The sequence below is a fragment of the Phytophthora ramorum genome (genome assembly GCF_020800215.1).
Source record: "Phytophthora ramorum isolate Pr-102 chromosome Unknown Phyram_PR-102_s0002, whole genome shotgun sequence".
NCBI lineage: Eukaryota > Oomycota > Peronosporomycetes > Peronosporales > Peronosporaceae > Phytophthora > Phytophthora ramorum.
The window spans coordinates 3,290,212-3,303,504 of NW_027150648.1; the positions used below are offsets into that span (position 1 = coordinate 3,290,212).

At 54.8% G+C, this 13,293-nt stretch overlaps 9 protein-coding genes across 9 annotated transcripts; 4 read left to right on the top strand and 5 right to left on the bottom strand.

The window, feature by feature from the left end:
* Positions 1–286: 286 nt before the first annotated feature.
* On the top strand, positions 287–658 carry KRP23_2492 (Elicitin-like protein 2; the record flags this gene model as incomplete). The annotated part of the gene is made up of 1 exon (XM_067887236.1): positions 287–658. The coding sequence occupies one exon, from the start codon at positions 287–289 to the stop codon at positions 656–658; it is 372 nt and encodes a 123-aa protein (XP_067749841.1).
* A 314-nt stretch (positions 659–972) lies between these two features.
* KRP23_2493 (Esterase OVCA2) lies at positions 973–1,830 on the bottom strand (the record flags this gene model as incomplete). Its single annotated transcript, XM_067887237.1, has 1 exon — positions 973–1,830. The coding sequence occupies one exon, from the start codon at positions 1,828–1,830 to the stop codon at positions 973–975; it is 858 nt and encodes a 285-aa protein (XP_067749842.1).
* Positions 1,831–2,035: 205 nt separating this feature from the next.
* Positions 2,036–2,845, bottom strand: KRP23_2494 (Esterase OVCA2; the record flags this gene model as incomplete). The annotated part of the gene is made up of 1 exon (XM_067887238.1): positions 2,036–2,845. The coding sequence occupies one exon, from the start codon at positions 2,843–2,845 to the stop codon at positions 2,036–2,038; it is 810 nt and encodes a 269-aa protein (XP_067749843.1).
* A 345-nt stretch (positions 2,846–3,190) lies between these two features.
* On the bottom strand, positions 3,191–4,702 carry KRP23_2495 (uncharacterized protein; the record flags this gene model as incomplete). The annotated part of the gene is made up of 1 exon (XM_067887239.1): positions 3,191–4,702. The coding sequence occupies one exon, from the start codon at positions 4,700–4,702 to the stop codon at positions 3,191–3,193; it is 1,512 nt and encodes a 503-aa protein (XP_067749844.1).
* Positions 4,703–5,043: 341 nt separating this feature from the next.
* On the top strand, positions 5,044–6,315 carry KRP23_2496 (uncharacterized protein; the record flags this gene model as incomplete). The annotated part of the gene is made up of 1 exon (XM_067887240.1): positions 5,044–6,315. The coding sequence occupies one exon, from the start codon at positions 5,044–5,046 to the stop codon at positions 6,313–6,315; it is 1,272 nt and encodes a 423-aa protein (XP_067749845.1).
* Positions 6,316–6,532: 217 nt separating this feature from the next.
* Positions 6,533–7,237, bottom strand: KRP23_2497 (Rhodanese-like domain-containing protein 6; the record flags this gene model as incomplete). Its single annotated transcript, XM_067887241.1, has 1 exon — positions 6,533–7,237. The coding sequence occupies one exon, from the start codon at positions 7,235–7,237 to the stop codon at positions 6,533–6,535; it is 705 nt and encodes a 234-aa protein (XP_067749846.1).
* Positions 7,238–7,442: 205 nt separating this feature from the next.
* On the bottom strand, positions 7,443–8,186 carry KRP23_2498 (Rhodanese-like domain-containing protein 6; the record flags this gene model as incomplete). Its single annotated transcript, XM_067887242.1, has 1 exon — positions 7,443–8,186. The coding sequence occupies one exon, from the start codon at positions 8,184–8,186 to the stop codon at positions 7,443–7,445; it is 744 nt and encodes a 247-aa protein (XP_067749847.1).
* Positions 8,187–8,416: 230 nt separating this feature from the next.
* Positions 8,417–9,081, top strand: KRP23_2499 (uncharacterized protein; the record flags this gene model as incomplete). The annotated part of the gene is made up of 4 exons (XM_067887243.1): positions 8,417–8,429; positions 8,518–8,564; positions 8,666–8,756; positions 8,891–9,081. 4 exons carry the CDS (start codon positions 8,417–8,419, stop codon positions 9,079–9,081), a joined length of 342 nt encoding a protein of 113 aa, XP_067749848.1.
* A 403-nt stretch (positions 9,082–9,484) lies between these two features.
* KRP23_2500 (Ubiquitin carboxyl-terminal hydrolase 47) lies at positions 9,485–13,249 on the top strand (the record flags this gene model as incomplete). Its single annotated transcript, XM_067887244.1, has 1 exon — positions 9,485–13,249. The coding sequence occupies one exon, from the start codon at positions 9,485–9,487 to the stop codon at positions 13,247–13,249; it is 3,765 nt and encodes a 1,254-aa protein (XP_067749849.1).
* Positions 13,250–13,293: the final 44 nt, after the last annotated feature.

The following is a 13,293-nucleotide window of genomic DNA, read 5'->3' on the forward strand; positions in this document are numbered from 1 at the left end:
ACGCTGTGCCACAGTTGTCAAGAGACTTGGTTGGAAAACCACGCCGCACTTTCGTGTGAGTCGCCTCTCCTGAACACCATCCTTGTTGAAGCGGCGCCCGCCGCAGCACGTGTCCCTAGTGCTTGCCATCGTTATCGCCATGCAACTTAGCTGGTAGATGAGGCCCCCACCTTCGATGCTGCCTTAGAGCACCAACCTCCGTTTCGAGGCTCTGGCAGGAGCTCATTATCCAATCTTCCTCCAAGCTCCAACACCAGCTTCGCCATCCTCCACCCCTTCCAAGACCATGAAGACCTTCGCCTACGCCTACGCCGCCACCGCCGCTGTCACTTGCTTTGCCACGCAGACCATCGCCTACGACGAAACTACTGTGTGCCCCTCGTCGGAGATTGCCAAGCTTCTGGAGCTCGCCGCGGACCCATACCTTGACTCATGCCAGACCGCGTCAGGCTACTCGTTCGTGCCGCCCACGGCATACCCCACCGATGCCCAGGTGCTGCTCATGTGCCTGACGGCGGACTGCTACTCACTCATTGCTGACCTCCTGGCCCTCGGTCCGGCGGACTGCGTGATTAACTTCGGAACGGTCTCGATCAACGTCCTGGAGCTGGCGGAGAGTTTCCAGCCCAACTGCACAGCTCTCAACCTCTCGGCTTAAGCGATTGGCTTGCTACGCAACGACTACGAGGAACGATAATGTCGTGGCAATCAGCTCGTAGTAATCGAGCTCATGAATGCAGGTCCATTTTGATGTGATTTTGAGTATTTTGCATTGTCCGACCTGCCTCACAGTTCGTTCTGGCACGGTCTACCTTGGTTGCTTTCTTTGTATACGCTCTCTTCGGTCGCCATTCCTCTTCCCTTATGCGATGGCAAGACTCAGTTGTATTAAACGTCACCCATTTCGTGTACTTTCGTATCAGTGTACAGCGCAAGCCTACACGTTCAGTGCTACCCCATATCATAATGAGCTCAAAGTCTGGCCGAAGCTGTCTTGGCCCCCTTGCCACAGTGCTGCTTGATGGCACACCCCAACTCCGCATAGAACTCACGGTTCCTCGATACCGACGGAAACTTGTGACCGCCGTCATGCTCGTAAATCCACTTGTTAAAGTCATTGGGATCCGCTTTGTCCGCCCACGACAACGCCAGTCGGTGCGACTCGTGGTAAAGCGGGTCTGTCTTGCCAATTAGGTGAATGGAAGGCATCGGCACAGACATGCGGTTGCCCAGCTTGTCCAGGAACAGCGACCTCACATTGACGCCACTCACATCCACTCCGCCGACGCAGATCACGAGCTTCCACCAGCGCACGTTGCCATGGTGCAAGTACCACATAGTCAAAATCGTCAACAGCGCAGCACCCTGGGAGAATCCGATGACGACGTCAAACGGACCGTGACGACGAAGTTCCTCGTCAATTCTCATCATTGACTGCTCAACGCCCTTGTAGGAAAGACTCCACGCGTGGTCTGCTCCTTGGTCAGCCCCACTTTGCAGACGCGCCTTGGCAGACGACTCAGCATCGTTGTAGAGCAGCGGGGATCCGTCGGCGAGTTGATTCTCAAACCATTCGTAGAATGGAGCACTGGACGCGTAGGCACTCTCGATCATCGGATCACTTGTCCCGCGGGCTTCGTACGTGCCGTTCAGTATCGTAAACTCTGCCGAGTCGCCCAGAGCAGCTCGAATCCCGCGCGTCTGGTCTAGCATCACCTGCCTGTTCGTGCGGAACCCATGCAAACACAGCACGCGGATCTTCTTAGACGAGTCGAATGGACGCGGGTTACGCGCCGTAGGGTGCGGCAGCTTCTCGGCGACGATCACCATGGGAAGTGCTGGAAATGCTGGAAAATGTCGAGTGAGCAGATCCAACTTCAAGCAGGCTGGCGTACACAAATTGGCCATGGATTTGACGTCACGAGCGACTCAACTCTGGTGTTTGAGGCTCAAATTGAGCAACTTCGGATTGTTAAACACGTCAAGCAGTGACTATATTCTGGTGGTTGCTGTCTATCCACACTAACAGTACGCCTCAGAGTCGTGCCACCGAGCTCTGGCGTGTATCCTCAAAGAACTGCCAGATTGTGCTGGCCAAGTCCGCATAAAAATCCTGGTGTCGCTCGGGAGATGGAAATTTGTGTCCTCCGTCGTGCTCCAGCAGCAGTCTCGCCAAGGGGCTGCCTTTGGCGTGCGCTGTGTACATGTCCTTGAGAACTAGCGACTCTTGGTACAAACTGTCCTTCTTCCCCACGACGTGGATCGACGGGAGCGGCACCTGAATCGGCTGTCCGTCGTGCGTCTCGAACAGCTCCCGGACGTTGATGCCGCGCGGATACACGCCGCAGACGCAGAGTACGAGCTTCCACCAGCGCCTGTTGGTCTTCTTGAGATACCACATGGACAAAATCGTGAGCATGATGGAGCCCTGCGAAAAGCCCACGGCCAAGTCGAACTCGCCCAGCTGCGTAAGCTTCTCGTCCATGTACTCGATGGCTTGGTCCATGTCGCTGAACTCAAGGCACCAGCGTTTGGTAGTGCCCCTTGGGACGCCCTCCTCGGCCTCAATATCCTCCCGCTCCTCCTTCTCCAGGTAACGCGCTGCCCACCACTCGTAGAACGGCGCCGTGTCCCCGAACAAGCGCTCGATGACTTCGTCCGTCGGCCCGCGGGATTCGAACGGACCATCGAGGAAGACGAACTCGGCGTTGGGACCTAGAGCGTCCCGCAGTCCACGTGTCTGGGTCTCCATCACTTGACGGTTCGTGCGGAAGCCGTGAAGACACAGGACGCGCAACTTCTTCGGCGGGGAGGACGTCGGCAACGCGATGATCGCAGACGCCATTGCTGCCAATTGGCTTCTGAAGTGGTGGCGACTTCTGAAGGTCGTTTGACGTAAGCAATGAACAAATACACGCAGAAAAATGTATGTAGTGCGCTGTGATTGGTCAATCCATTTTTTACGCAAAGTGCACGTAAACACGCCTCACATGGCTACATGTTTTTAGCTGCATGTTGCACCTGCAGGAAATAACTGTACCGGTACCAAGTTTTTCGTGAATTTAGGGAGGCAAACGCTTTGATTATATATGCTGTTGTACGTTGTGGTCGGGCCTTCCATCGGCAGGACTGCGCTTTGTTGCTACTGCTGCATCACCATTGCCTTGATGTCGATGCGCTCAAAAATTCCTTAGACGAAGCCACCGCCACCGGCCTTACTCATCAAGCCGTCGATGTTCATCATGACATTGCCCTGGCGATTTGCCACCAGCACCTCCGACAGCAGACTGTTGGACGTGTCGCCCGACACCACAGTCTTCTTGTTCGTGGCGAGCGACCCGAGCATGTCCAGTTTCTTCATCTCGAGTGTGTGTCTGCGGTACTTCTCCAGCTTACCTACTGCAGCACCCTCGGCGCGAGCGATGATTTCGGCAGCCTTCGACTCGGACGTGACGCGGATCTCACCCGATGTAGCATCGAGCTGCATATGCAACGCGGCCTTCTCAGCATTGAGGAGGCTGATCTCGGCATCACAGCGAGCAGTGATCTCCGCTGCGATCCGCACAGTCTCCGCCTCAATCTCCGCGATCTTCAAGTCAGCCTCGACGTCGCGGTTGTTGCAAGTGACCGTCGTTTTCTGCTTGATCTCTTCGTCCGCGAGCTTGGTCTGAGCATTGATGAGGTCGATGCCCTTGCGGATCTCGGCGCACTTGGCCTTGCCGGTCTGCTCCTCCTCCATGTGCATCATCCGGCGCTTGAGCTTGGTCGTGTCGATCTCTTCCTTGTACTGCAGCATCTGCATGTCGCTCATCTGCTTCATGTTCTGCTCCTTGATGGCACTCAAGTGCGTCGTGCGGCTCTCCATTTGCCTCTGGAACTCGGTTGGCAGCGTGACGTTCGTGATGGCGACGCTGGTGATCTGCACGCCGTACGTGTTGAACTGGTCGTTCAAGCTGCGCTTGATGTCCTCCGTCACACAGTAGAGCACCTTGTCCTCCGCCGGTATGTCCTCCTCCTTCACGACCTCTTTCACTTTTGGCGAGTGGAACTCATCATTGGCCGGCCGGCGGTTCGTGCGGAAGTTGAGCGCCCCCGTTTTGAATCGTTCACGCATGGTGCCGTCGCGGAGCTGGTACACCTCAGTGTGCTCGACACTGCGAGCCAGTGCTCGCACCGCTTCGTCTTGAGCGGCGCGAAGCTGCACCTCCAGTCCGTTGGGGCCCAACTCGTACACGAAGCGGCGTACGAGCTCTGGGTCCTCGCCCTTGGACTCGTCGCCCATGATGCGAAGGATGAGACACATGTCGATGCCCACAGTCACGTCATCCGCCGTCTTGCAGCCCTTCACGGGCGTGTCGAACACGATGTACTGCTTGGTCACAAGGTGGGCCACCTTGGTGAACACGGAAGCGAAATGCATCCCTGGGGGCCACACGGGCGTGCGACTGCCGTCAGGCTTGATGTAGTCCACGTCGCGCCCCTGGTTTTGCACGAGCGCGTACGTGCCTTCGGGTACGCGAATGTAGGGCTTCACGGGGCTGCGGCCTGGGTTGATGATCATGACGGTGTTGCCGTCGTAGCATGCGCCGAAGACACGGTTCGCAGTGTCCACACGCCACGTATTCCGGTACAGCAGCCGCGTCTGGTGCTGCGAGCCGCCGGGGAGCGCGTCCCTGCTGAGTTTACTGTCGCCAGAGCCCATAGAGAGGAGAGTTGTGAGGGACTTGTGCGCTGGAGTGGAAATTCCAAAATGACACCTTTGACTTACCACGCACTTCAATGTCGAGGCGTGGTGTCAGAAAAGTGTCGATGGATGGTGATGGGTACATTCTGTCAGCATACGAACACCAAGACAAACTGAATCTGACGGATTTTTTCAAAGGGTATATGGCTTCATTGTGGAAAGTGTAGCTATCAAAAGTCACCTGGCCGTGCTGCTTCTTTCCCTCATTGAAGCGCAACGCACAACCAGTTCGCTTCATTTTCCAAGTTGCCACCCGCTGCACACACACAAGTTCCAGTCCCAAGTCAACCGCAGCAAGTATGGCCAGAATGGCCTCCAGTGGAGAGACAACGCGCTACAGCTTCCGTGTGAATCACCTGGTGCAGAAGACCATCCGCAAGCCCATCGACGGCATGAAGCACTTCAACGCCAAGGTCACGGACGGCCGCATCCCCATCGTGCTCACGCCCAGCTACCCGACGCTCCTAACGGTGTTCATGAAGGTCCCGTCGGGCCTCTGGGTGCTCAAGCAGAAATGGAACGCCCACGCCGGCATGATGGATCCAGGGCTCAAGATGTTCTGGCCTGCGTGGAACCGTGTCTCGCACATTGTGACCAAGCAGGCGGTGACGTACTCGAACCCCGTGCGCGGGTGCCCCACGTCCGACAACGTCATGGTGGACATTGACATCTCCATCAGCTTCCAGATCGGACCCACCGAGGACGACGCGTACACGTTCGTGTACTCTTTGGGAGCGCACCGCTTTGACGAGCTGCTCTACAGCCTCACGGAGGAGGCCATTCGCGGCCTTGTGCACTCGGTGCGTCATGACCAGGTGCACGACCTGCGAGAGGAGTTTGCCATGGGGATGAAGACGGATCTGAATGCCAAGTTGAAGTCGTTCGGAGTTTTCATCCACAACGTCAAGGTGACCAATGTGGATCTGCCCCAGGCGCTGTCCAGGACGTTGGAGGAGACGACGGCGTTCAAGACGCGCATGGAGGAGCAGGAGAAGAACCATGAGAACCAGATGCGCATCCTGCTAAACCAGGAGACGCAGAAGCTCACAGCATTGCAGAAGGGAAACGAGCGAGATATCCAAGACCTGCAAGCCGAGAGCGTGCGCGCCGCGATCATTCGCGACGAGAGACGCACAATCGCCGAGGCGAAGGCGCAGGTTGCTGTCGCTGAGCATGTGTCGAGGAACGAGAACAAGATCAAGGCCGCGGAGGGCTACAAGGCTGACGCGGTGGCCACCGCAACCGCAAAGACGGTGAAGCGCAAAGCACTGCCCACGGTGGAGCTCAGTAACCTCAAGATGGACTTTGAGCAGTTTGTGGCCGTTGCCAAGGTACAGGGAGAAGCGAGGATTCAAGCAGCGGAGAAGGAGGCGGAGAAAATTCAGGCAAATGCTGATGCTGAAGGCAACTCCGCAGCGTTCCTCAAGGCGAAGCGCGACTACGACTACAACTCCAAAAAGATCAGCATGGAGACGACTTTGCTGGCGTCTGTCCCGATTGTCATCAGTGGGAAGAACGGCGACCAACTCATTCAAGGAACTCTGTTGCAGACAATTCAGAGCGCCAAGTAAATGTGCCATCTCTTCAGTGCAGAGATGGGAACAGTGAATCGATTCGAAACGCAGCTCGCCCGGTCGAAGGACGAACTTGGCGCTATTGTCTTGCTCGATGTGTATCAATTTTCAGGAAACAGCAAAAGCTCCCGCGTGCGTAAAGCAATCAACAATATATTTGCAGCAGATAATTAGCCTCACTTACATGGTCTCGAGGCACAAGCAACCATCCATGTCAATTGTTGCAGTGCTTTCGGATCATGTCCGAGATTTTCTCGTAGAGTTCGGGATGGCGATCACCAGACGGGAATCGGTGGCCGCTTTCATGCTCAAACACAAACTTTGGGCTGGCAGCGTACAGCTCGGCGTGCTCGTGGCAGGTGTTGTAGTACGGGTCCTTCTTGCCGATGAGATGAATGGATGGTATTGGGACGTGCTTGGGCGAACCGTCAGCGTGTTCAAAGAGAGGACGCAAACCTACGTCTCGCACACGGGTGCCCGAGCAAATGAGACAGCACTTCCAGTGGCGTTCGTTGCGTTGGTGCAGGTACCACATCGACAACGCAGTGAGTATTTGGCCACCCTGCGAAAAGCCGATGGCGGCGTCGAAAGGGCCGTGGTCTTGCACCTGTTTGTCGATGTGCTCCACGACCCGGTCGAACCCGACGTATTGATGGTACCATCCGTTGTCGCTCGTGTCTGACTGGCGATCCAACCTGGTGATGTGGCCCCACTCGTAAAACGGCGCATGGTCCTTGTAAAGCCGCTCAATCGTCTCGTCCGAGGCACCGCGCGCCTTGAATGGGGCTGTGGCAAACACAAATTCCGCGTGGGGGGCCATGACATGACGCAGAGCCCGCGTCTGATCCTGCATCACCTTCACGTTGGTCCGGTAGCCGTGAAGGCACAGAATGCGAAGCTTCTTCGTCGCAACTCTCATTATCGAGGACGTGTGTTTGAGCGTGCGCAGCTCTCTCAGAAGTCCTCGAGCTGCTTCGGCCGCAAATCTAGATGTGAAGTCTCCTGACGTTCGGACCACTATCTTCAATGCTGATGAGTCGATCTACGGCATCTTCAACAATGCTCGGGCAAAGCTATAGTTCATTGGCATTTACTTTTTACCCTCCAGACCCACCTCTATTGCTTCACTGGCAATGCTGCAGGATGATCTGAGCCACGTCCTCGTAGAGCTGGTCGTGTCTCTCTCCGGAAGGGAAGCGGTGGCCCGTGTCGTGTTCGAACACGAATTTGTCGCGTGCTGCTCCGTCCGGGTGGTCCTCGTACATGTCCACCATCTCGTGGCAGCCTCGATGCCACTTGTCCGTCTTCCCGACGATGTGGATCGAGGGCATGGGCACCAACCGAGGACTCCCATCCTCATTCTCAAATAGCGGACGGAGCGCAGCCCCACGCACCCTTGGGCCGCAGACGCTCACACAACATTTCCACCAGCGCTTGTTGTGATTGTGCAGGTACCACATCGTCAGCGCCGTCATAGTCTGTGCGCCCTGGGAGAAGCCCACGACGGCGTCGATGGGCCCGAGCTTCGGTAGCTGCTCGTCCATGTACTGCACCGTGGCGTCCCAGTCCACGTAGTCGTGGTACCAGCCCTGGTCGGTGTACACAAGCTCCTGCGTCTCCGGGTCGCACTCCTGCGGTCGCTTGCGCTCGATGAAGCTCCCCCACTCGTAGAATGGCTTGTGCTCGGCGTATCGCGTCTCGATGACGTCGTCCGAGGGTCCGCGGGCTTCGATGGGCCCGTTCAGAAACACGAACTCGGCGTGCGGCGCCAGAGCCTTGCGCAGTCCGCGCGCCTGGTCCTCCATGATCTTGGCGTTGGTGCGGTACCCATGCATGCACAGCACGCGCAGCTTCTTGGCGACGCCCATGACAGTGAAGCAGGCAATGATGCAGCATTGAGCGATGACCTGCTTTATTTTACGTAAACTTCAAGTTAGAATATTGTGTGCAATACGTTATTTGGTGTTTCGACACACTAAAGTGGTTCAGAGCCGCGTATCCATCTTGTGGTCCTCCCATTGGATGAAATGCCTAGGGGCGGAGACGGCAGCTGGATCGACAATTCGCAAGAGGAAGAAGCGGAGTATCAGACGGCAGCATGAGTGGAGGGGGTACGTATCCTCAGTCGCGGTGTTCTCGCTACCCGGTTGATTAACCTGCGTCTGCTCTATCTGGCGATGTCTGTTGCGCCCGCTGCAGGTTATTTGTGCGGCACCATCTTCAGCTTCATGGGCTTCGTCTTCCTGGTACACGGCCATGTCGCTTTCGCTGGTCGCAGAGCGCTCTGCTGCGATGTTCTGGCTGTTTCTAACTCTGCTGGTGACTCCACATTGTGCTGAATTTGCAGGTAGTGGTCGGTTCTTTGCTGAAGCTGCAGCCGATGTACATTCACAACGCCAAGACACCCAACTCGGGGGCCAACTCGTGCTTTGAGGCCGGTAGGAATTGCCTTCAATTTTAATTGGGTGTTGGTCGTGTGTGGAGACTTATTTGTGTGACGTATTGACTGTCGGGGTGCGTTTGTGCTACTGTCGGTGTGGTTGGATGAATTATTTTTCTCGCTGCTGCTTAGCCATGCTGTACGCCGTTGCAATGGGCGTGTGCTACACGATGTGGCGGAAAGAGAAGCTGCGCGCGGGCGAGTTGGACTTCCTCACCGACACGTTCACGCTCAAGCGCGACAGAGCCAACTACGGTTCGGAAGACTCGGATGAGGAGCTGCCGTTGGCGAAGAACAGATCCCCCACGCCACGCATGGTGTAAGTCTTGGGACCTCGTCGACGTCAGACAAGCGATGATATCTAAGACTGGAAACTGTTTGCATAGTCACTGCTGTATTCTGTTGAGCTCACCCTCGCTCCTCGTTTTCATTTTTGTCTCGTCAGCACATTCTTATCTTTCCAACCACCGACCATTATCATCACGCTAACTCCTCCAGGCTCAGGCATACTCAACTCAAACATCAATTCCAGTGCCAAAAGCACCACACGTCTCAGCCTTCTTCCGGTGGTCGACGAACAAGGCACTTTCTGTCACTCTATCCACGGTACTTATATGTTGTGTTACATACACCACATCCTCCCTCACACCAGATCTCAGTCGTAATAGCGAAAATCCTTTGAGCATGAGCGACTGGCGACCTGGAGATCCCCCGAGAGTTTCTGGCATGAGCTGGGACTCGAGCGACGACGACGAGGCCTCGACATCTCGCGAGCAACACCGTGCGCAGGTGGCCTCCGTGCTGACGCAGCTGCCACGCGCCGACGACGACGCGGACAGTGCGGCGAGTCCCAGCGTGCAGTCCACGGCGCTCACGACGTACAGTTCTTCGGGGCTGGAGGGACTCTACGACTCGCCGGGCTACACGAGCAATGGTGGAAGCAGCTATGGTAGCTCTGGGGGTTACAGCAGAGCCAGGAACGCCTTCACTGGCCTGTCCAACCAGGGAGCCACGTGCTACATGAACAGTCTTCTGCAGAGCATGTTCATGACGCCCGAGTTCCGTCAGGGCCTGTACAACTGGACGTGCCGTCATGCAGCCAAGAAAGCGGAGCTGACCGAGCAAGAAGAAGACGAGGACAGCGACGAAGAGGCCGACGAAGACAACATCCCGTTGCAACTCCAGAACCTGTTCGCCAAGCTGCAACTCACGACACAGGACTCTATTTCTACCAAGGCTCTGACTAAGAGCTTTGGCTGGACAGGAGCTGACGTGTTCCAGCAACATGATGTGCAGGAGCTCTGTCGAGTGCTGCTGGACGCACTGGAGAAGTCTTTTAAGGGCACGGTGAACGAGACTCTTGTGAATGATTTGTACCAGGGATCGCTCAAGGATTATGTGCAATGCTGTGAGTGTGGATACGAGAGCTCGAGGATTGATAATTTTTTGGATTTGTCGCTTGTGATCCGACCTTTTGGATCGACGGAAATGATGAAGACTGTGGAGGAGGCTATTGAGCTGTTTTTGCGCCCGGAGGTGCTGGACAAGGAAAACCAGTGGATGTGCGACCGATGCAAGGTTAAACGTGACGCGATTAAGGGACTGAAATTCTCCAAGCTGCCGTACATTTTGATGCTGCAGCTGAAACGTTTTGATTTTGACTATGCTACGATGAACCGAATTAAATTACACAACGAGGTGACGTTCCCCAAGTACCTGGACATGAACTCGTACGTGAGCGACGAGAACGGAGGGGTACGGGGTAAGATTGCTAGAAAAATGTCGATGGAGCGTCACGTGTTGGAGGGCAAGAACCACCCTAAATCATCTGAGGATGTAGTGCCTACGATACCTTCTTCTCCTCCCCCAACGCCTGGACTTGCTGCTATGGGTGAACGTATGCGCCGCCTGTCTTCTATGGATGAATCGCAGCCGATGACGTTTGTGAATAATGACGAAAAAGAGGAGGAGGAGGAGGAAGACGATGTGGAAGGTGCTGCTTCGTTTGACACGTGGAGCTCCATATTTGACCCTGAGGTCATGATTAAGCGCTCAGGGCCGCATGTGTATGAGCTGTACTCGGTGCTCATTCACTCTGGCAGCGCGCTGGGTGGGCACTACTACGCGTACATTAAATCCCTGGAGACGGGCAAGTGGTACAACTTCAATGACTCCAATGTGAGTGAGATCTCAGACACAGAGCTTAAGACTGCATTTGGAGGCGCTAGTGGTTCTGGTTACAGCATGCGCTACAGCACGTGTGCGTACATGCTGTTGTATCGCTTGGTTTCTGCAGAGAAGAACGTAAATGTAATTTTGCCGGATAGTATTCCACAATATTTGAAAGACAAGATTCACGCTGATGAAGACAAGATTCGCAAACTTGAGCAGGAGCGGATTGAGATGGCGAAGAAGGTGCAAGTGAAGTTTTTTATGAAGGGTTCCAGGCCTAAAAACATAGAGAAGGCCATCTACGTCTACAAGACCTCGACTATTCGCGAGGCACTTGAAACAGCGTACAAGGAGTTTGCGATCGAGAAGGACGTGGTTGTACCTTCGATAGAAAACGTGAGATTGCGAGGATACAACGACTATAACTGCCTGCTATCTGACACGTACAACGATAAAGAGGACATGACGTTATCATCATTGGGTATCTATGCCGGACAGCAGATGTTCCTCGAGGTTAAGAACGATGACGAAGAATGGGAAGATCATGATCCAACAAAGCTCCAGCTCTTTATTCGTCGCTTTGTTGATCCAGAATCTGAGCCTACAAGCAGCACCAGCAACACCTTCCAGAGCTCGTTCATGGCAAGGTGCATTCAGGTGGACGAGGGTGCAAACATAGTCTCTCTCTGTGCTCTGATCGCCAAAAAGTTCTCCGTCCCAGCTGAACAGAAGATTCGCCTCATCAAGAAGAGCGCAACCACATACAGCATTTCTGCAGCCAAGATTCTGAATGCAAACGATGAAGAGCGCACACGGAACCTGCGACTAAAGATGGATCTGCACTTGGTGAATGGGACGGAGTTGTACCTCGAGGAGACACCAGATCTTACGCTTGCGTCCCCTGCTGAGGCGTTCTTTGAGCGTGAGGCCAACATGATTACCGTAAACTTTAAGTACTTGACGAGCCCTGCCGAGCCCATTCGCATTGACAGGCGGGAGACGATCCGTGCGCTAAAGGAGCGAATTAGTGCTAAGATTGGCCTGCCCTCGAACAAATTCAAGCTGTTACGTGGCATCAACAGTGCTGGTGTAGAAATCAAGGCTATCGATAGTACTCTATCCAAGCTGTCAATCGGCTCCAACCACACGGTCTTCGCTTTGGAGGGCACCCCGCTGAACACGGGGGAGTACAACTTTCGATTGATGTTCTACAATCCGTCCAACGGTAGTTCCGTTTCACCCGAGGGTGAGGACAACAACCAGGGTCAACCTACCGTGACATCAGCAGATGACAGCAACAGCCACGATTTCTTTGATATTGATGAGGTGCTGGTGGCGACAGGAAAGGATGATTCATTGCTGACATTTGTGGACCAAATCGTGATTAGTGAGGAGATGCTCGTGGAAGATATTCGTCAGAAGGTCTGGAATGGACTAGTGCAGAAGGACTTGATAAATGCAAATGGCGGTAATTTGACTCCATCCCACGTCCGCCTTCGCGATCTACGTCAAAGCACAATGACAAGCGTGCTGGTGGATGGTCAAAAACTCGTGGAGGCATCAAAACTTGCGGTGTACGAAGGAAGAAGCATTGTTGCAGAACTGTTGTCAGAGCCAGAGACCACAGAAGTCAACCACCGAATCGTTGAATTTGCGTATGTGAACCGCGGGACGTGGCGCTTCGTCAAGAACATGCGGCATGAGGTGGTGATTTCAACCTCAGACGAGGAAAACCATCCCGAGACGTGCTTGGCGGACGCTGCTAGCGCTGCGCTGTCAATTCCCGCTGAGCGGTTGCGCTTCGCACGTATCCCGTACCATCGTGACTCAATCGATATACTCGAAGTGGTTTCCTACGAATTCGTGCCCGCTGCATCATTTGCACAGAAGGAGGTCGAATACCAGGAACTTTTCCTGGTGCTCGATGCGGACGTGCAGATGTCGTACATGAGTAACCATGAGCGCCAACTCATTCAGAATTTCTTGGCGAAGAAGAGTGAGGAGAAGGCTCGCGCGTTGCGCGCAAAATACTCTTCGACTTCAAGCGGCAACAACACATACCAGTATCAGAAGCCCAAGGAGGCTGCACTTGTTATCCGCACGAGGTCAAGGACGAGTGAGAACAAGGGTACAGGCAGCATTGGAAGCAGCAACGGTAAGAACTCGAACGGCGTGAGCATCCGCACGCCGACTCGTCGAGGTGAAAAGGTGGCTGCTCGCCATCATGCCTCCTCTGACACCGATGATGAGGACGATACCGAATACATGGCGGGAAAACCTGAAGCACTAGACATGGATCTCTTTGGGGACCTATCATGAGAGCAAGCTTAACGGTGTAGATTGTGTGTCGCTCTTATTGAGCG